This window comes from Cetorhinus maximus, chromosome 34, assembly GCF_964194155.1.
Source record: "Cetorhinus maximus chromosome 34, sCetMax3.hap1.1, whole genome shotgun sequence".
NCBI lineage: Eukaryota > Metazoa > Chordata > Chondrichthyes > Lamniformes > Cetorhinidae > Cetorhinus > Cetorhinus maximus.
This window is the reverse complement of record NC_135912.1, coordinates 9,679,251-9,700,863: the sequence shown is the minus strand read 5'-3', so window position 1 is coordinate 9,700,863 and position 21,613 is coordinate 9,679,251. Positions and strand designations below refer to the sequence as shown.

The 21,613-nt window shown below is 48.5% G+C and overlaps 1 protein-coding gene across 4 annotated transcripts in view; it reads left to right on the top strand.

Annotated features, from left to right (window-relative positions):
• Window positions 1-21,613, top strand: part of LOC144671765 (phospholipase D2-like) — a 93,770-nt gene that overhangs the window by 56,395 nt on the left and 15,762 nt on the right. For all 4 annotated transcript variants that reach the window (XM_078533785.1, XM_078533784.1, XM_078533783.1 and 1 more), the window contains 7 exons: window positions 5,480-5,629; window positions 6,078-6,161; window positions 7,026-7,104; window positions 13,346-13,456; window positions 17,374-17,562; window positions 18,612-18,810; window positions 19,690-19,808. In XM_078533785.1, the coding sequence (XP_078389911.1) occupies window positions 5,480-5,629; window positions 6,078-6,161; window positions 7,026-7,104; window positions 13,346-13,456; window positions 17,374-17,562; window positions 18,612-18,810; window positions 19,690-19,808 (931 nt within the window). The remainder of the gene's footprint in view (window positions 1-5,479; window positions 5,630-6,077; window positions 6,162-7,025; window positions 7,105-13,345; window positions 13,457-17,373; window positions 17,563-18,611; window positions 18,811-19,689; window positions 19,809-21,613) is intronic.

The window sequence follows — 21,613 nt, the reverse complement described above, 5'->3', positions numbered from 1 at the left end:
ACCTACCTAATCTCATTTACCAGCACTTGGCCCATAGCCTTGAATGTTATGACGTGCCAAGTGCTCATCCAGGTACTTTTTAAAGGATGTGAGGCAACCCGCCTCCACCACCCTCCCAGGCAGCGCATTCCAGACCATCACCACCCTCTGGGTAAAAAAGTTTTTCCCCACATCCCCCCTAAACCTCCTGCCCCTCACCTTGAACTTATGTCCCCTCGTGGCTGACCCTTCAACTAATGGGAACAGTTGCTCCCTATCCACCCTGTCCATGCCTCTCATCATCTTGTACACCTCGATCAGCTCGCCCCTCAACCTTCTCTGCTCCAACGAAAACAACCCAAGTCTATCCAACCTCTCTTCAAAGCTGAAATGTTTCATCCCAGGCAACATCCTGGTGAATCTCCTCTGCACCCCCTCCAGTACAATCACATCCTTCCTATAATGAGGCGACCAGAACTGCACACAGTACTCCAGCTGTGGCCTCACCAAGGTTCTATACAACTCCAACATGACCTCCCTATTTTTGTAATCTATGCCTCGATTGATAAAGGCAAGTGTCCCATATGCCTTTTTCACCACCCCACTAATATGTCCCTCCGCCTTCAGAGATCTATGGACACACACGCCAAGGTCCCTTTGTTCCTCAGAACTTCCTAGTGTCATGCCATTCATTGAATACTTCCTTGTCAAATGACTCCTTCCAAAGTGTATCACCTCACACTTTTCAGGGTTAAATTCCATCTGCCACTTATCTGCCCATTTAACCATCCCATCTATATCTTCCTGTAACTCCAGAGGACATAACCCCAATTTACTCAGCCCCTCATCATAGGGACCAGCCTAGCGAGTTGATGGAGGGCAGCGTGTGTTTGAAGGCTGCAGACTGTAATGATTGAGCCAGCAAAAAAGGTGAACTGAAGGATTACAAAGTTGAGAGTTGTGGAGCATTCATCTTTCACTGAAACTTAGCAACGATGAGGAGGGCGGAGGGTCACAGTCCCCACCACGGTTGTGATTGTGAGTGTAATTTTCCCGCGATATGTGATGGTTGGTGCAATTGGGCAAATTGGGCTTGTTTGAGCGATACATTCATGAAGCTTATAAAAAAGAGCTACGTGCTGGTGTGCGCACGCCTCTGAGCGCTTCCCGGTTTCCAAACCCCTTGTCTAAATCTGTTCCCAGACTGTGGGGTCAGAAGGCACAGGCACAAGGGTGTAAGACAGACTCGTCTGTGAAAATCTCATAATCTTTATTCCTGGGACAGACTCTGTCCCTTAGGGACTGAGAAGTTGTTTATATAAAACGGTCATTGTGCAGTGTTTTTTTGTACTTCCTCTACTCAGTCATTCCAATCTCCACTCAGTTTACAGTCTCAGTGACAAGGTGAAATCCTACAGAGGCTGGAACTCTGAAATTCAAAACAAGAAACACAGCAGAACAGACAGCACCAGTGGAGAGAGGAAAACAGACTCAATGTTTCAATCACATTCTGACAGGCCTGAGATGTAACAGGGTTTGGAGTAGGTACAAGGATGGTGGGGGGAGGGGGAAGAGGGTGGAGCGCAGGAGAGATTATATGATAAAAGGGACGATGTAATGGGAAATATAAAGAAACAGAAGGTGAGTCCAGAGGAGGTGTGGATGGTGGGGTCCAGAGGAGGTGTGGATGGTGGGATCCAGAGAAGGAGTGAATGGCAGGGTCCAGAGGAGATGTGGATGGTGGGGTCCAGAGGAGGTGTGGATGGTGGGGTGCAGAGGAGGTGTGAATGGCGGGGTCCAGAGAAGGGGTGAATGGCGGGGTCCAGAGGAGGTGTGGATGGTGGGGTCCAGAGGAGGTGTGGATGGTGGGGTGCAGAGGAGGTGTGGATGGCGGGGTCCAGAGGAGGTGTGAATGGCGGGGTCTAGATGAGGTGTGGATGGCGGGGTGCAGAGGAGGTGTGGATGGCGGGGTCCAGAGGAGGTGTGAATGGTGGGGTCCAGAGGAGGTGTGAATGGCGGGGTCCAGAGGAGGTGTGAATGGCGGGGTGCAGAGGAGGGGTGAATGGCGGGGTGCAGAGGAGGTGTGAATGGCAGGGTGCAGAGGAGGTGTGGATGGTGGGGTCCAGAGGAGGGGTGAATGGCAGGGTCCAGAGGAGGTGTGGATGGCAACAGCAGAATTATTACCAGCATCCACTGTCCAAAAAAACTGGGAGCAGCGATTCCGTATGTAATTGTTGATCCTCGTGTTGAAGGCTATGAAGTGCCTAATAGAAAGATGAGGTGCAGTTCCTCGAGCTTCCTTAGGACAGGCCAAGGACAGAGAGGTCAGAGTGGTAGTGGGGCAGAGAACTGAAGTGACAATCTCAGGACACGGTTCTAGATGTCAAACAGCAGGGATCTGATGCTATTCCTCCCACAGCAGGGTCAGTGTTAACAGTGACAGGTTTATGGCAGATGAGCATCATTTGGAAAAAGTGGTTCTATCCTGAAAGCCTCAAGCTGGACATTGGCACAGCTGTTTGAGATTCCCAGTTTGGCTCAAAAGCTGTTATTAAATGTCACCAACTGTCAACCTACTTAACAAACGACCGAATTAGTGATGGTCAAAATTAGACCAGCTAGAGTGTGATGTCAGTGATCACAGGCTGTAATTATTTGGTGAAAAAATTGCTTTTAGCCTCGAGGCTGAATTTAAAAAATACATTTGGATTGGCGAGGGAAACATAGCATTACCGTTCCAACAACAACCACCTGCATTTATATTGAATCCTTCATGTAGTAAAATGTCCCAAGGCCCTTCACTCCTTCACGTTCTCTAAGCAAAGTTTGATAACAAGCCATATCGGAGATATTGAGGCAAGTGGCCCAAAGTTTGGATTGCAAGGTAGAGTGTTTAAGGAGGAATTAAAGGCAGAGGCGCTTAGGAGAGAATTCCAAGCTGAGGAGCACAGGCAACTGAGGCACAGCCGCCATTTCCTTTTAGAACCATAGAACACTACAGCACAGAAAACAGGCCATTCGGCCCTTCTAGTCTGTGCCGAAATATTATTCCGCTAGTCCCATTGACCTGCACCTAGTCCATAACCCTCCAGACCTCTCCCATCCATGTATCTATCCAATTTATTCTTAAAACTTAAGAGTGAGCCCGCATTTACCACGTCAGATGGTAGCTCGTTCCACACTCTCACCACTCTCTGAGTGAAGAAGTTCCCCCTAATGTTCCCCCTAAACCTTTTCCCTTTCACCCTAAAGCCATGTCCTCTCGTGTTTATCTCTCCTAATCTAAGTGGAAAGAGCCTACTCGCATTTACCCTGTCTATACCCCTCACAATTGTGTAAACTTCTATCAAATCTCCCCTCATCCTTCTACGATCCAAGGAATAAAGTCCTAACCTGTTTAATCTTTCCCTGTAACTCAACTCCTTAAGACCCAGCAACATCCTAGTAAATCTTCTCTGCACTCTCTCAATCTTACTGATATCCTTCCTGTAGTTAGGCGGCCAGAACTGCACACGATACTCCAAAGTTGGCCTCACCAATGTCTTATACAACCTCACCATAACATCCCAACTCCTATACTCAATACTTTGATTTATGAAGGCCAGTATGCCAAAAGCTTTCTTTACAACCCTGTCTACCTGTGACGCCACTTTCAGGGAATTATGTATCTGAACTCCCAAATCCCTTTGTTCCTCCGCACTCCTCAGTGCCCTACCATTTACTGTGTATGTCCTACCTTGGTTTGTCCTTCCAAAATGTAACACCTCACACTTTTCCGCATTAAATTCCATCTGCCATTTTCTGGCCCATTTTTCCAGTTGGTCCAGATCTCTTTGCAAGCTTTGAAAGCCTTCCTCGCTGTCCACAACGCCTCCAATCTTAGTGTCATCAGCAAACTTGCTGATCCAATTCACCACATTATCATCCAAATCATTGATCTAGACAACAAACAACAATGGTAATTTATTCTTTCATGTGGATGTGGGTGTCACTGGCAAAGCCAGCATTTGTTGTCCATCCCTAATTGCCCTTGAACTGAATGACTTACTCAGCCATTTCAGAGGGGCAGTTAAGAGTCAACCACATGGCTGTGGGTCTGGAGTCACATGTAGGCCAGACCAGGTAAGGAGGGCAGATTTCCCTCCCTAAAGTGAACCAGATGGGTTTTTAATGACAATCGATGATAGTTTCATGGTCACCATTACTGAGACTCTTTCAATTCAAGAATTATTCAATGCATTATGACCTTTTTAAAAGAAAATCTAGGTTAGCATCCACGTGTCCAGATCATGCCACACCTCCCATTTTGCAAAAGCAAACTTCAATCTTGAGAGAGATGATTCTAACAACTCTGTTTTGAAAAAAAAAATGGTTTGCCCTTGCGTCACCGCCGATTTTCAAAGAGTAAATCGGGCAATAACTTTGGCCACCTGCACATGCGCAGTTAAACTGGACGTTGCTGTCAGAGTTGGCTTGCCCCTCTAACAGCGCGGCTACACCATCATCTCATCCAGAAATACACGGAATGGCACGGAGGTGCTGTACCTGGGTGATAAACACTTAGTAAACTCACCATGAAAAGGCCAGGACTTGTCCATTCCAGTGTCATTATTGAAAAACAGCCTCTCGGGCCCTGAAAAACAACATTTTACAAGTGTGGAGTCTAATTCCTTCAGATTTTTTGTTATTCTTGGAGATTTTTTAAAAATTAATTATTTTTTTTTTACTTTTGTCTCTTGTATTCTTCTCTCTTAGCCTCGTGTTCCTTTCCTTCTCTTTAATTTTGCTTTCTGTACATTATTTGGCAGAGAAGTAACTAACTTACACTCCTGGTTCAAACTCCGCATGTCTCGGTGAGGATTTCTTCCATCCAATTGGTTAAGGAGACACACAATTGCTTCCCCTATTCACACATGCCCGCTATGTTTAGTGCCTCTCATCACAACAGGTTTCAGTGCCAAAACCAACAAAGGCTGAGGCAGGTCTGCTTTGCAATGGACTCCCGGCCCCCTGTGGCAACGACAGTTAAAAACCCCGGCCAACGTGTTTGTGAAATGCCACAATTCCCGCCCAACCCTGAGAAGATGGGCATAGCTGACGCCTGATCGGATGCATTAATAGGGAATTCAGGGGAAACTCCTTCAGTGGGGAGAATGTGGAACTCGCTCCCACAGGGAGTGGTCGAGGTGATACGTTTAAGGGGGAAGCTGGATAAACACATGAGGGAGAAAGGAATAGAAGGATAGGCTGAGAGGGGGTGGGAGGAGTCTTGTGTGGGGCAGGAACACCAGCACGGACTGGATGGGCCGAATGGCCTATTTCTGTGCTCTGTATTCCATGTAATGTAACGTCTTGATGTCACTCTACTTTGTAGTAATCTAGCTGAGAGCAAAAGGGCTTTTAGCGCAATGTGATAATAGTTAGTTCAACAACAGCCTCACTCCCCCCCCACCCGACCCCTGTTTCCAACTAATGTTGCTCCCTTTTCTTTCCTGCCCAGGACTCTGATCATTAAATGCAGCAGCTACAGGCAGGCTTGTTGGTGGAAACAGGAAATAACTAACTTAGCCGAGAGGCACGGCCAGGACTTCCTCGCAGAACATCGCTTCGATTGCTTTGTTCCTGCCCGCCATGACACCCTGGCCCGATGGTAACTATTTGCCAATTTGTGCGCAGCAAGATCCCGCAGCATCAACGTGGTAAACATCCAGATAACCCCTTTTTGGATGAATACCGACCAGGCAGGACTCTTTGAAACCGCTGCCCTGGTGTCCGTCAGAGTGGGCGGACGGGGCTAAACACCTGGTTTACCGTCTCGTCGGAAAGGCGGCACCTCCGGCAGTGCAGCACTCCCTTAGCACTGGGAGTCTCAGCCTGGATTGTGGCCTTGTGTCCCGGGAGTGCGACTTGAGCCCCTGGCTTTTTGTGACCCAGAGGCTCTGAGCCCCAGCTGGCACCGGGTGTCCTGGGGTCCCGATCGGTGGGGTGGAGCTTGAATGCCTCTGTTTGAAGCCGAGTTGTTCTCCCTTATCGCAGCATGGTTGGGATCAGCAGGAGTTTAGACGTCTCGCCCTCATGTTGGTCTCGCTTGTTTGCAGGTTTGTGAATGGCAGTGGGTATTTCTCTGCTGTGGCTGATGCTTTGGAACAAGCCAAGGAGGAGATTTTTATTGCCGATTGGTGGTAAGTCAGCTCCTGTTATTCTTTTGGGGAATTTTCAGTTACGTAATCACACAGCACAGAGGGAGGCCTTTCGGCCCATCGGGTCTGTGCTGGCTCTTTGAAAGAGCTATCCAATTAGTCCCACCCGCCAACCCTTTCTCTGTAGCCTTCCAAATTTGTCTTTGTTTAAATATTTCTCCCAATTCCCCTTTCGAGTGTTCCCATTGAATCTGCTTCCAACACCCTTTCTGGCAGCACCTTCCAGATCACAACAACTCTCAAAAAGAATTTCCCCCTCTGGTTCTTTTGTCAATCACCTTCAATCTGTGCCCCCTGGTTCTTGATTCTTCCACCAATGGGAACCGTTTCTCCCTCTCTACTCTGTCCAGACCCCTCGTGATTTTGAACACCTCTGTCAAATCTCCCCTCAACCTTCTCTCCTCCAAGGGGAGTAGCCCCAACTTCTCCAATCTATCTATCCCCGTCACTGAAGTTCCTCATCCCTGGAACCATTCCCGTGAATCAGTTCTACGCCCTTTCTAAAGCCTTCCAACGTCCCCCAGAGAGCGTGGTCTCCCTCTGTGCTGTACGTTACTGAGAGATCTGAAGGAAAAAGTGAAAATGAAGATTTCCCACTTTGTTGATGCCACGAAGACTCGTGTTGCCTTGGGTCCTGATGTTCATGCCCGCTCCCCATGTGGAGTTAATGACTTGGGGTGAGGGGGGAGTGGTGGGGTGCAGGGTGGGGGTGGGGGTTAGACAGGAAAGTGGAGCAGGCTGAAGAGGCCAGATGGTCTCCTCCTACATTCCGATGTGAGGCGGGAGTGGAGCGGCTTTGTTTATTTCCTGAATTTGACCTCTTCTGGCAATGTATTTCCTCAATAGGCTGAGCCCGGAGATCCACCTGAAAAGACCAGCGAAGGACAACTACTGGAGGCTGGACGTGCTCCTGAAACGCAAAGCGGTGAGTCACCAAGTCTTTACAGTGCACAAGGAGGCCATTTGGCCCATCGAGTCCGCACTGGCTTTCTGTACGAGCTTTCCACCTCCTCCCACTCCCCTGCATTATGCCCATAACCCTGCACATTCGCTCTTTTCAGGTAGCGATCCAATTCCCTTTCAGATACCTCTACCGAACCTGCCTTCACCACCCTATCAGTGAGAGTCATCGATAGAGCTGTTTGAAAAAAGAGCAAGGATTTTATAATTTGCTAACAGTGCCATTATTCCAATAGATTTTTTTTTCAGTGGGATGTGGATATTGTTGGCAAGGCCAGCATTTGTTGCCCATCAACTGAGTGGCTGAGTCACATGTAGGCCAGACCGGGTAAGAACAGCAGATTTCCTTCCCTAAAGGACATTAGTGAACCGGATGGGTTTTTACAACAATTGATAATGGATTTCAATTCCAGATTTATTAATTGGATTTAAATTCGACCAGCTGTTGTGGTGGGATTTGAACCCATGTCCCCAGAGCATTAGCCCGGGTCTCTGAATTACAAGTCCAGCAACATTACCACTACACCACTCTCTCCCACTCATGGTAATGGTTCCAGGGATGAGGAACTTGGTTACGTGGGTAGATTGGAGAAACTGGAATGGTTCTAATTGGAGAAGAGAAGGTTGAGTGGAGATTTGATAAAGGTGTCCAGAATCATGAGGGGCCTGGATGGAGTAGATAGGGAGAGACTGTTCCCATTGGTGGAAGCGTCGAGAATGAGACGGCGCAGATTTAAGGCGATTGGCAAAAGATGCAATGGAGACATGAGGATAAACTTTTTCAAGCACTGTCTGAGAGTGTAGTGGAGACAGGGTCAATCGAGTGGTTAGGGTCTGGAATGCACTGTCTGAGAGTGTAGTGGAGACAGGGTCAATCGGGTGGTTAGGATCTGGAATGCACTGTCTGAGAGTGTGGTGGAGACAGGGTCAATCGAGTGGTTAGGATCTGGAATGCACTGTCTGAGAGTGTGGTGGAGACAGGGTCAATCGAGTGGTTAGGGTCCGGAATGCACTTTCTGAGAGTGTGGTGGAGACAGGGTCAATCGAGTGGTTAGGATCTGGAATGCACTGTCTGAGAGTGTGGTGGAGACAGGGTCAATCGAGTGGTTAGGATCTGGAATGCACTGTCTGAGAGTGTGGTGGAGACAGGGTCAATCGAGTGGTTAGGATCCGGAATGCACTGTCTGAGAGTGTGGTGGAGACAGGGTCAATCGAGTGGTTAGGGTCCGGAATGCACTGTCTGAGAGTGTGGTGGAGACAGGGTCAATCGAGTGGTTAGGGTCCGGAATGCACTGTCTGAGAGTGTGGCGGAGACAGGGTCAATCGAGTGGTTAGGATCTGGAATGCACTGTCTGAGAGTGTGGTGGAGACAGGGTCAATCGAGTGGTTAGGGTCCGGAATGCACTGTCTGAGAGTGTGGCGGAGACAGGGTCAATCGAGTGGTTAGGATCTGGAATGCACTGTCTGAGAGTGTGGTGGAGACAGGGTCAATCGAGTGGTTAGGATCTGGAATGCACTGTCTGAGAGTGTGGTGGAGACAGGGTCAATCAAGTGATTAGAGTCTGGAATGCACTGTCTGAGAGTGTGATGTAGACAGGGTCAATCGAGTGGTTAGGGTCTGGAATGCACTGTCTGAGAGTGTGGGGGAGTCAGGGTCAATCGAGTGGTTAGGATCTGGAATGCACTGTCTGAGAGTGTGATGGAGACAGGGTCAATCGAGTGGTTAGGGTCTGGAATGCACTGCCTGAGAGTGTGGTGGAGACAGGGTCAATCGAGTGGTTAGGATCTGGAATGCACTGTCTGAGAGTGTGGTGGAGACAGGGTCAATCGAGTGGTTAGGATCTGGAATGCACTGTCTGAGAGTGTGAGGGAGACAGGGTCAATCGAGTGGTTAGGATCTGGAATGCACTGTCTGAGAGTGTGATGGAGACAGGGTCAATCGAGTAGTTAGGGTCTGGAATCCACTGCCTGAGTGTGTGGTGGAGACAGGGTCAATCGAGGCTTTCAAAAGATGGTAATTATCTGAAGATAAAAAATAATTGCAGGGCTATGGGGAAAAGGAAGGGGAGTGAGACTAAGTGAGTTTATCTTGTAGAGAATTAGCACATACACAATGGGCAGAATGGCCTCCGTCTGTGTTGTAACCATTCAATGATTCAAGAAGATTTGGAGATGGAATTGACCTACCATTCCTAGGATAGGGAGAGGGACAATAGTGGGATTGGGAATTGTACTGTTGCTGGAACTTGCTGCATTCCTGCATTCCTATTTTGCTCTTCCCTGTCATAAAGAGGACTTCAGCTGAGGACAACATTAAACCTTGTCTTTAATAGTTGAATGCCCCAGTACATTGTCTAGACCCCCGGCTGAAGAACGGCTACCGGAAAGAATTCTGGAGACTTTTTATTCATTCATGGGGTGTGGGCTTCACTGGCTGGGCCAGCATTTATTGCCCATCCCTAATTGCCCTTGAGAAGGTGGTGGTGAGCTGCCTCCTTGAACCTCTGCCGTCCATGTGGTGTAGGTACACCCACAGCGCTGTTAGGGAGGGAGTTCCAGGATTTTGACCCAGCGACAGTGAAGGAACGGCCGATATATTTCCAAGTCAGGATGGTGAGTGGCTTGGAGGGGAACTTCCAGGTGGTGGTGTTCCCATGTGTCTGCTGCCCTTGTCCTTCTAGATGGTAGTGGTCATGGGTTTGGAAGGTGCTGTCTAAGGAGCCTTGGTGAATTCCTGCAGTGCATCTGTAGATGGTACACACACTGCTGCTACTGTGCGTCGGTGGTGGAGGGAGTGAATGTTTGTGGATGGGGTGCCAATCAAGTGGACTGCTTTGTCCTGGATGGTGTCGAGCTTCTTGAGTGTTGTGGGAGCTGCACTTATCCAGGCAAGTGGGGAGTATTCCATCACACTTCTGACTTGTGCCTTACAGATGGTGGACAGGCTTTGGGGAGTCAGGAGGTGAGTTACTCGTCACAGGATTCCTAGTCTCTGACCTGCTGTTGTAGCCACAGTATTTATATGGCTAGTCCAGTTCAGTTTCTGGTCAATGGTAACCCCCAGGATGTTGATAGTGAGGGATTCAGTGATAGTAATACCATTGAACATCAAGGGGCGATGGTTAGATTCTCTCTTGTTGGAGATGGTCATTGCCTGGTATTTGAGTGGCACAAATGTTATTTGCCACTTGTCAGCCCAAGCCTGGATATTGTCCAGGTCTTGCTGCATTTGGACATGGACTGCTTCAGTATCTGAGGAGTCGCGAATGGTGCTGAACATCATGCAATCATCGGTGAACATCCCCACTTCTGACCTTATGATGGAAAGAAGGACATTGATGAAGCAGCTGAAGATGGTTTGGCCAACCTGAGGACACAACCCTGAGGGAATCCTGCAGTGATGTCCCAGAGCTGAGATGACTGACCTCCAAAAAGCACAACCATCTTCCTTTGTGCTAGGTATGACTCCAACCAGCAGAGTCCTCACCCTGATTCCCATTGACTCCAGTTTTGCTAGGGCTCCTTGATGCCACACTCGGTCAAATGTTGCCTTGATGTCAAGGACAGTCACTCTCACCTCACCTCGTGAGTTCAGCTCTTTTGTCCATGTTTGAACCAAGGCTGTAATGAGGTCAGGAGCTGATTGGCCCTGGTGGAACCCAAACTGAGTGTCAGTGAGCAGGTTATTGCTGAGCAAGTGCCGCATGATAGCACTGTTGAGGATGCCCTCCATCGTTCTCTGTGGCACTATCACCGTGCTAAATGGGATAGATTTCAAACACATCTAACAATTCAAGACTGGGCATCCATGAGGTGCTGTGGGCCATCAACAGCAGCAGAATTGTATCCGAACACAATCTGTAACCTCATGGCCCGACATATCCCCCACTCCACCATTACCATCAGGCCAGGGGATCAATCCTGGTTCAATGAAGAGTGCAGGTGGGCACAATGATCCCTTCCATTACTTTACTGATGATCGAGTGTAGCCTGATGGGGCGGTAATTAGCCGGGTTGGATTTGTCCTGCTTTCTGTGTACAGGACGTACCTGGGCAATTTTCCACATAGCCAGGTAGATGCCAGTGTTGTAGCTGTACTGGAACAGCTTGGCTAGGGACGCGGCAAATTCTGGAGCACAAATCTTCAGTACTATTGCCAGAATATTGTCAGGGCCCATAGCTTTTGCACTATCCAGTGCCTTCAGCCATTTCTTGATTTCATGTGGAGTGAATTGAATTGGGTGAAGACTGGCATCTGTGATGCTGGGGACCTCCAGAGGAGGCTGAGGTGGATCATCCACTCGGCATTTCTGGCTGAAGATTGTTGCGAATGCTTCAGCCTTATCTTTTGTACTGATGTGCTGGGCTCCTCCATCATTGAGGATGGGGATATTTATGGAGCCTCCTCCTCCTCCAGTGAGTTGATTAATTGTCCACCACCATTCACGACTGGATGTGGCAGGACTGCAGAGCTTAGATCTGATCCATTGGTTGTGGGATCGCTTAGCTCTATCACTTGCTGCTTATGCTGTTTGGCACGGAAGTAGTCCTGTGTTATAGCTTCACCAGGTTGAAACGTCATTTTTAGGTGTGCCTGGTGCTGCTCCTGGCATACCCTCCTGCACTCTTCATTGAACCAGGGTTGATCCCCTGGCTTGATGATAATGGTAGAGTGAGGGATATGACGGGCCATGAGGTTACAGATTGTGTTTGAGTACAATTCTGCTGCTGCTGATGGCCCACAGCGCCTCATGGATGCCCAGTCTTGAATTGTTAGATGTGTTCGAAATCTATCCCATTTAGCACTATCCCATTTAGCACAGTTGGTGTGCCACACAACACGATGGAGGGTATCCTCAATGTGAAGCCGGGAATTCGTCTCCACAATGACTGTGCGGTGGTCACTCCTACCGATACTGTCATGGACAGATGCATCTGCAGCAGGCAGGTTGGTGAGGATGGGGTCAAGTATGTTTTCCCTTCTTGTTAGTTCCCTCACCACCTGCCGCAGACCCAGCCTAGCAGTTATGTCCTTCAGGACTCGGCCAGCTTGGTCAGTAGTGGTGCTACCGAGCCACTCTTGGTCATGGACATTGAGTCCCCCCACGCAGACTACACTCTGTGCCCTTGCCACCCTCAGTGCTTCCTCCAAGTGGTGTTCAAGGGAGGGCAGTACGTGGTAATCAGCAGGAGGTTTCCTTGCCCATGTTTGACCTGATGCCATGAGACTTCATGGGGTCCAGAGTCGATGTTGAGGACTCCCAGGGCAACTCCCTCCCGACTGTATACCACTGTGCCCACCTCTGCTGGGTCTGTCCTGCCGGTGGGACAGGACCTACCCAGGGATGGTGATGGTGGAGCCTGGGACATTATCTGTAAGGTATGATTCCGTGAGGATGACTATGTCAGGCTGTTACTTGACTGGTCTGTGAGACAGCTCTCCCAATTTTGGCACTAGCCCCCAGATGTTAGTAAGGAGGACTTTGCAGGGTCGACAGGGCTGAGATTGTCATTGTCAGTGGCTAAGTCGATGTCGGGTGGACAGTCTGGTTTTGTTCCTGTTAGACTTTGCAGCGGTTTGATACAACTGAGTGGCTTGTAGGGCCATTTCAGAGGGGCAGTTAAGAGTCAACCACATTGCTGTGGGTCTGGAGTCACATGTAGGCCAGACCAGGTAAGGACAGCAGATTTCCCTCCCTAAAGGACATTAGTGAACTAGATGGGGTTTTTACAACAATCGACAATGGTTTCATGGTCATCATCAGACTTTTAATTCCAGATTTTTATTGAATTTATGAATTCAAATTCCACCATTTGCCGTCCCTGGGTTACCCTGGGTCTCTGGATTACTCAGCCAGTGACAATACCACTATGCCACTGCCTCCCCACAATGGGACATGAAATGAGATACCCAGTGAAATATAAGAAAGTAATGAAGATGTACAGGGTAAAGGAGAATAGGGGAGGGGGGCTCTCCCTCTCTCAGCTGCTGCTTGACCTGCTGAGTGTTTCCATGTTTTATTTCCGATTTCCAGCTTTAGTCACGCTGTCTGGAAGGATATTCCAGACCCCGGTATCTCCGCGGGGCCTGATGGGTGGGAGGTCACGTCCTGGCTCTGAACTAACCTGCCCTCAGTTTGAATTCTGATCCTTGGTCATGTAGCAGGAGTAGAAATCTTTCCTGTTGTGTCTCTCTCTCTCTTCAGGAACAAGGAGTGAAGATCTTTGTCCTGTTATACAAGGAGGTGGAACTTGCCTTGGGCATCAACAGTGAATACAGCAAGAGGACTTTGACATCTCTCCATTCAAATATCACGGTACAATTTCCGTTTGCTCAAATTTCTGTCTCTCACGGTTTTGCTTGTATCCACTCTTGCCGCTGCTGCCAACGCTAATGCCATTTTTCTGTCACATCTACAGCTTTTTGGGGAATTACACCCAAGTGCGGTGACTCTCACTATTCAGATGTTGTCTCGCTTAATTTTAGCCCTTTCTTTATTGGGATGTGGACGACGTTGGCAAAGCCAGTGTTTGTTGCCCACCCCTAATTGCCCTTGAGCTGAGTGGCTTGCTGGGGGGTAGTTAAGATTCGACTACATGGGTCTGGAGTCACATGTAGGCCAGACCAGGTAAGGACGGCAGATTTCCATCCCTAAAGGGACATTAGTGAACCAGATGGGTTTTGACGACAGTTGATGAGAGTGTGATGGTCACCATTACTGAGGCTAACTTCCTATTCCAGGTTTATTAATTGAATTTATATTCCACCAGCTGCCATGGTGGGATTTGAACCCATGTCTCCAGAGTCTGGGCCTCTGGATTACTAGTCCAGTGACATTACCCTGACGCCACCACCTGGTAGCCACGTTAAAGTGATGGTCGACCACCTTTGGTTATTCCTTTTCCACCTCCATTGGCTAGTTCAGTCCATGAGCATGAAATGCAGACCATAATTGTCTCAGATTAGGATCGCTAGTAGACCAGCCTGGGCAGGTTCAGTTCCCAGAAGGATGTTCATCAACCTGTTGAGCTTTCTTCCCTGTGTTATACCACGCTTCAAATTTAACTTGATCTTCTGTGAAGTGCTTCCTGTCCTGAGATCTTTAAGGATAAAAAAGGAAGACTTGGGCCTGAATTTTTAGGATGGTGGGAGCTCAGCACCTTGGCCATTTTAAGCCCTAACGAGTGTTGATTGGCCAGAGGCAGGACTTCTGCCCCTCATGTGGGAGGTAGCCCCGCCTTGGAGAGCTGCTGGCCAATCAGTTTGGCCGCCAGCTCTCCGGTCCCTCCAGCAACAGCGCCGCAGTGGTCGGAAGAGGCCCTGCAAGGAACTGCCTAAGACTCAGCCCAGGGAACTGGAGACAAGGTCAGGAGGTCCGAGGGTGGGGATGATAGGGAAGGCTTGGGGGGTGGGGGTGCAGGGGGACGGTGGTGAGGGAGGCGATTGGGATCTCGGGGGATGGGCTGAGGTGGGAAGGAGGTCCGGAGGTCACCGGGTGTTAAGGGGAGGGGGGTGCCCCCCCCACCCCCATCAGGAGGTGGCTTCGATTGGAGGGACCCCCTCCCCACCCCCAAACCCCACCCCTCCACCCCCAAATCCCACCCCACCCCACCACCACCCACCCCCACCCCCACCCCCCCACTCCCAGCATTTCTTTTAGTCAGCTGATCTCACAGAATCATTATGGCACAGAAGGAGGCTATTCAGCCCATCGAGTCTATGCTATACACCAATCCAGTCAGTCCCATTCCCCGCTCTATCCCCATAGTCTGGCAAGTTTATTTCCCTCAACTGTCCATCCAATTTCCTTTTGAGATCATTCATTGTCTCCGCTTCCACCTCCCTCGTGGGCAGCGAGTTCCAGGTCATCACCACTCACTGTGTTTAGAAACAGATTTGTTATGGCACTGAAGGTGGCCATTTGGCCCATCATGTAAGCACCAGCTCACCAAATGAGCAATTCGCTTCGTGCCATTCTCCCACCTTCTCCCCATAACCCTGCACATTTTTCCTTTTCAGATAACACACTAATTCCCTTTTGAATGCTTCAGTTGAACCTGTCTCCACCACACTCTCAGGCAGTGCATTCCAGACCCTAACCACTCGCTGCATGAAAAAAGATTTTTCTCATATCATATATTTTCTCATACTTTAAATCTGTGCCCTCTCATTCTTGATCCTTTCACCAGTGGGAACAGTTTCTCTCTATCTACTCTGTTGAAACCTTTAAGATCCTAAGAGGTCTTGACCGGGTAGATGTGGAGAGGATGATTCCTCTTGTGGGAGAATCTAGAACTAGGAGTCACTGTTTACAAATAAGGGATCGCCCATTTGAGGGAGAGATGGGGACAAATTGCAGAAGGCCGAGAGTTCTTTGGAACACTCTTCCTCAAAAGGTGGTGTAAGCAGAGTCCTTGAATGTTTTTAAGGCTGTTATGATCCCCAGCTGTGATTACCCCACTGGACAAGCCTGATCCCAGGGTGGAGCCCAGCTCGATAGATCCAAACTTTTATTTGTTTGTTTAGATACGTGGAGAGTGGCTACTGAACAGAGTCACAGGAGTCAGCTGCCGAATTTTTAACAAAAGACATTTATTCAACAAGAAAAGATGAACTATATTACAATACTCCTTCACCCACAACTATACCTTTACAGATATATACAGATTTGTAAAGATAACACAAGTTACGAACGCTGTCTTATACACCAATGTTCACAGTAAGTACACAGTCCATGCACTAATAGGCACCCTGTGGTCAGACACACCACACGCTGAAACCAATTGACAGATGCCACCTCAAACGAATGCTATAGATCTATCCTCAATACCCCCCAGATGTTTGTCACATCATGAGCCAACCAGTCTCACTGCACTCCGTCCTTCACACGAGGGTTTCCAATCTCCACTCTCCAAAACCTCACCTTGGAATCTTCTCCCAAACCGACACTTTCTGTCAGACGCCTTCCACAATGGTTTCAAACTCTCCTTCCGCTGTTCCTCACCCCTGGGTCACCACATGAATTCAAGCTGTCTTCCACCCACTCTCACTGTTGTTAACAGTACCTATGCGTCACATGCCCATAACATTACAGACTTTCAGTTGTCTCTTTGGACCTTCTTGCCTCTTGCAAGCTGTTCTCGCTTTAAATCTGCTTTCTGCAGCTTTTGTCTCTTTAAATCTGAAGCTTGGAGCCTTTCTCTTTGCCCCTCACTCTTAACTTCATTAACAAGACCTTTTCCAGGTTCCTGTCCTTCCTTTAACTAGAAGGTCTGCTTAGGACTTTCCCCCATTTCTGTCTCACTCCTTTGGCCTTCGGACCCTTTTGGTTCTTTTGGGAAATCTGCAGCTCCCTCTCCCAGTGTCCAGTCTCTCTGGGGCCTTGGCTTCAAACTGATCTTCAAACTGCTGTTTCTTTAGTTTTTCTGTGTGTCTGTGGGAGGGACCTGCCTCTCTGGACCCCTATTGCTAGGTAACAGCCCAATTCCTCTATTCATGTTTCCTTAACTTAGCCTACAGTCGTAAAAACCCTCATGAGAAATGCAGGCATCTTTATAAAGTGAAATTAAAACTCAATTTGACCTTTCTTAACACACAGATACAGAAATACACATCAAACTTAAACTTTAAAGCTAAAACTCATTCTTAACACCTAGAAATACCAATATAACTTAAACTGTCTCTATTTCCTAAAAAGGCAGAGGTAGAAAGATTCTTGATAAGCAAAGGGGTGAAAGGTTTTTGGGGGTAGGCGGGAATGTGGGCTTGAGGTTACAATCAAAGCAGCCACGATCTTATTGAATGGCGGAGCAGGCTCAAGGGGCCGAGTGGCCCCCTCCTGCTCCTAATTCATATGTTCAGACCCCTCATGATTTTGACCACCTCTATCAAATCTCCTCTTCGCCAAGGAAAACAGTCCCAACTTCTCCAATCTATCTTCATAATGAATTTCCTCATCCCTGGAACCATTCTCATGAATCTTTTCTGCACTCACTCCAAAGCCTTCACTACCTTCCTAAAGTGCAGTGCCCAGAACTGGATACAATGCTCTAACTGAGGCCGAACTAGGTTTTGTACAAGTTCAACGTAGCCTCTTGACTCTTGGGCCTCACTGACAGCTCAGATGGGATGATTAACAGTCTTTGTTTGTTTGTTTGTTTGTCTGTCTGTTGCCTGCTCAATCGGGAAGCTTTGGACCTGTGTAACCTTCTCTCTCTTGGTCTCTGTTGGCAGGTGATGAGACACCCAGACCACGTCGCGTCCACGGTGCTGCTGTGGGCCCACCACGAGAAGCTGGTCCTGGTCGATCAGTCGGTGGCCTTCCTCGGAGGGCTGGACCTGGCCTACGGGAGGTGGGACGACCAGGAGTATCGCCTCACGGACGTGGGCAATGCCGCGCTGGCCAATCCCACGGTAGACCCGGTAGGAGCAGCTGCCTCAGTCAGATCTGATTGGTGGCCTTGGGCCTTCTCGTTTTCCCCCTCACTACTTTGTAACATTATTTTTTAAGTTCATTCACGGGATGTGGGCGTCGCTGGCAAGACCAACATTGGCTACCCATCCCTAACTGTCCTTGAGAGGGCAGTTAATAATCAAGGGTCTGGAGTCACCTGTAGGCCAGACCAGGTAAGGACAGCAGATTTCCTTCCCTAAAGGACATTAGTGAACCAGATGAGTTTTTACATCAATCGATGATGGTTTCGATTACTGCACAGCAACCATGAAACTAGCTTTTGATCCCGGATTTGAAGTTAAACTTCATCAGTTGTCACAGTGGGATTTGTACCCCTGTCCCCAGAGCATTAGCCTGGGCCTCTTGGATTACTAGTCTGGTAGACATTACTATTACACCACAATCTCCTGCAGAGGCCGTGCACCAAAGTCATAGCGGACTGGAGGGAACTTTAAGGGAGCCAGGCTCCCTGTCCCCCTCCTGCTCCCCCTCCCCCTCCCCCAACGCCCCCACACCCCCCACTGTCACGAACAGCAATGAGCCCAGTGACCAGATAACCCCTCTCAGTGATGAGGACAGATTAGGATTGCATTCCCTTGAATGTGAAAGATGAAGGGCTGATCTAATTGAGGTGTTTAAGTTGAGCAAAGGGGTTGACAGGAGGCTATTTCCTCTGGTTGCCGAGTTTTGAAATAAATGGGCATAAATTTAAAATTAGCCTCGAGGTGCTAAATTCAACATCGGTTTTAGGATAAGTACCTCTTTGAAATAGTGGCCTTCTACCCAGGAAGGCATGACCGGGCCTCGGGTCTCTGAAAGATGGCACCTCTGCCAGTGCAGCACCCCCTCGGTAGTGACACTGGGAGTGACTGCCGAGATTTTGGGCCCGAGTGTCTGGGAGTGAGGCAGGAGCCCACCTCCTCGTGACACAGAGGGCAGGGAGTGTTTCTCACAGAGCTCGCACACACACATACACCCCCACATACGTAAAGCAATCTTGACAAATTTATTCCCCCAGGTCAGTAATCACAATGAGGCAGAGCCTCTGGAGGAGTTTCCGGAGGGTGAGGGTTCCCGGGTGGAGGAACTGAAGGAATGTCCATCTCACTGCCGGGCGGACTCGACAGACTGCAGCAACGGTGGACAGTTCTGGCTAGGGAAAGATTATTGCAACTTCATTCAGAAGGACTGGGTGGAGTTGGACAAGCCTTTCGAAGGTAAAGCTAGCTTCCTATTGGTTATAATTTGACTGGGTGGAGTTGGACAAGCCTTACAAAGGTAAAGCTAGCTTCCTATTGGTTATAATTTGACTGGGTGGAGTTGGACAAGCCTTACAAAGGTAAAGCTAGCTTCTTATTGGTTAGAATTTTCCCAACATTCTCAGCAGAAACATCATTTCACTCCCTGTGCCACAGGTCAAACAGGCACCTATGTCCATGCTATTACCCACCAGAGACTCTAAAGGTCATCTGTTGGGTTTTTATGGGATGTACTTCACAAATCCAATGTTCTAGTCATTAATCCGGTATTCCTAATACAAACTTGAGGACTCGGATGCAACGACAGAAGGACAGTGCCTGAAGACCTCAGGTTGTCCCAAAGTGCTTTAAACCCACTGAAGGGCCTTTGAAGTAAATTTATTGTTGTGTTGTCAGGAAACAAGTCATGATCATTTGAGCACAGCAAGATCCCACAAAACACAGTGAGGTCATGACAAGAAAATATTTTTTTTCAGAGATGTTGTTTGAGGGATAAATGCAGGCCAGGGGACTGGGGATAACTCCCCTATTTGTGTGCCAATGGAAACCACCAGATCTTTCACATCAACCTAATGGGGGCCTCAGTTTGGCATCTCATCTGAAAGACAGCACCTTTTGACAGTGCAGCACTCTCATGGTAGTGCATTGATCAATGTCACCTTGGATTATGCTGCTCAGATCACAGAGATGGGACTTGACCCCGTAGCCTTTGACTCAGGCAACGCTGATGTTTGTAGTGACAGGCTAAAATTGATAAAGGAATTTATTTACAAATAAAATAATTACACGGAGCATGTGTCACTTTACTCCAGTAAAGAATCCTTCCTCCACCTATAGATTTCATTGATCGAAGCTCAACTCCACGGATGCCTTGGCGTGATATTGGCGTGGTCATCCACGGGGCAGCAGCACGGGATGTGGCGCGGCACTTCATACAACGATGGAACTTCACCAAGGTCATATCGCTATGGCAACAGAAAGGCCAAATATTTGTCAGACATTGACAGAGTTTGCTGTTGACTGTTATGTATCCTATTTGACCATGAGCCTGAGCTTCTAATTCCACATCCACTCCACCACCAAGACTGCCCGCTTCCTCTCCATCATCATGCCCCTCTCTGCCCTTGCCTTAGTTCGTCAGCTACTGAAACCCTCATTCATGACTTTGTTACCTTCAGACTTGATTATTCCAGTGCTCTCCTGGCTGGACTCCTGTTTTGAATCCTTCATAATCTGAGTCCTGTAATAATCTGTTGTCCATAGCTTATTTCACACAAAGTTCTGTTCACCCATCACGCCTCTGGTAATTGATTTACATTGGGTCCCAGTCTGCCAATGCCACTGTCATATGCTGAAATCCCACCATGGCCTTACCCAGCCCTGTGTCTGTAACCTCCTCCATCCCTACAAGACCTCTGCGCCCCTCCAATTCTGATCCTCCGATTTTTAATCACTCCACCATTGGCGGCCACGTCTTCAGCTGCCTGGGGGCCCTAAGCTCTGGAATTCCCTCGCTAAACCTCTCCGCCTCTCTCTCCTCCTTTAAGACCCTTCTTAAAACCGACCTCTTTGAGCTTTAGGTCACCTGTCCCTCATATGCGGCTCAGTGGGTCTGATATCTCTCCCCTGAAGCACTTCTTGCCATGTTAAAGGCGCTTTGTAAATGCAATTAGATCATGGCTGATCTACCCCTCAGCTCCATCTCCCTTCCCTGGTCCCCTATCTCTCTTCCCTGGTTCCCTATCTTTCTATACGTTGTTTCTCAAAATCGGTCATACAATTAAAGAACAGTACAGTACAGGCCAGAAGAAAGCCACTCGGCCCATTGAATCTATGCTGGCTCATTTCAAAAGCAATCCAGTTAGCTCTGACTCCATCTCTATACCCCTGAAATTTTACTTTCCTTTCACTATTCTTCCCAGTTTCCTTTTGCAAGCTACCATTAAATCTGTAACCACTGGGGAACACAAAGTTTGCATGCAGGTGCAGCAAGCAATGAGGAATGTAAATGGCACATTGGCCTTTATTATAAGGGGATTGGAGGTCAGGAATAAAGAAGTCTTGCGGTAGGATTTTGGTGAGACCACACCTGGAATACACACCCGGAGTGGAGCTCCTCTAACTCGGTCCCTGGGCTGAGGGGGATGTTCTCTGACGAGAGGCTGAGTAAATTCGGTCGGTATTTTTTGGAGTTTAGAACAATGAGAGGTGATCTCATTGAAATGTACATCATTCTGAAAGGGTTTGACAGGGTGGACGCTGAGAGATTGTTCCCCCAGGGCTGGGGAATTTAGAACACGGGGAACAGTCTCAGGATAAGGGGCCGATCATTTAGGGCTGAGATGAGGAGAAATTTCTTCACTCAAAGGGTTGTGAATCTTTAGAATTCTCTACACAAGAGGGTTGTGGATGCTCCATCGTTGACTACATTTAACATAGAAACATAGGAACTAGGAGCAGGAGTAGGCCATTCGGCCCTTCGAGCCTGCTCCGCCATTCATTATGATCATGGCTGATCATCCAACTCAATAGCCTGCTCCCGCTTTCTCCCCATATCCATTTGGTCCCTTTCGCCCCAAGAGCTATATCTAACTCCTTCTTCAAAACATACAATGTTTTGGCCTCAACTACTTTCTGCGGTAACGAATTCCACAGGCTCACCACTCTCTGGGTGAAGAAATTTCTCCTCATCTCAGTCCTAAATGGTCTACCCCATATCCTCAGACTGTGACCCCTGATTCTGGACTCCCCCACCATCGGG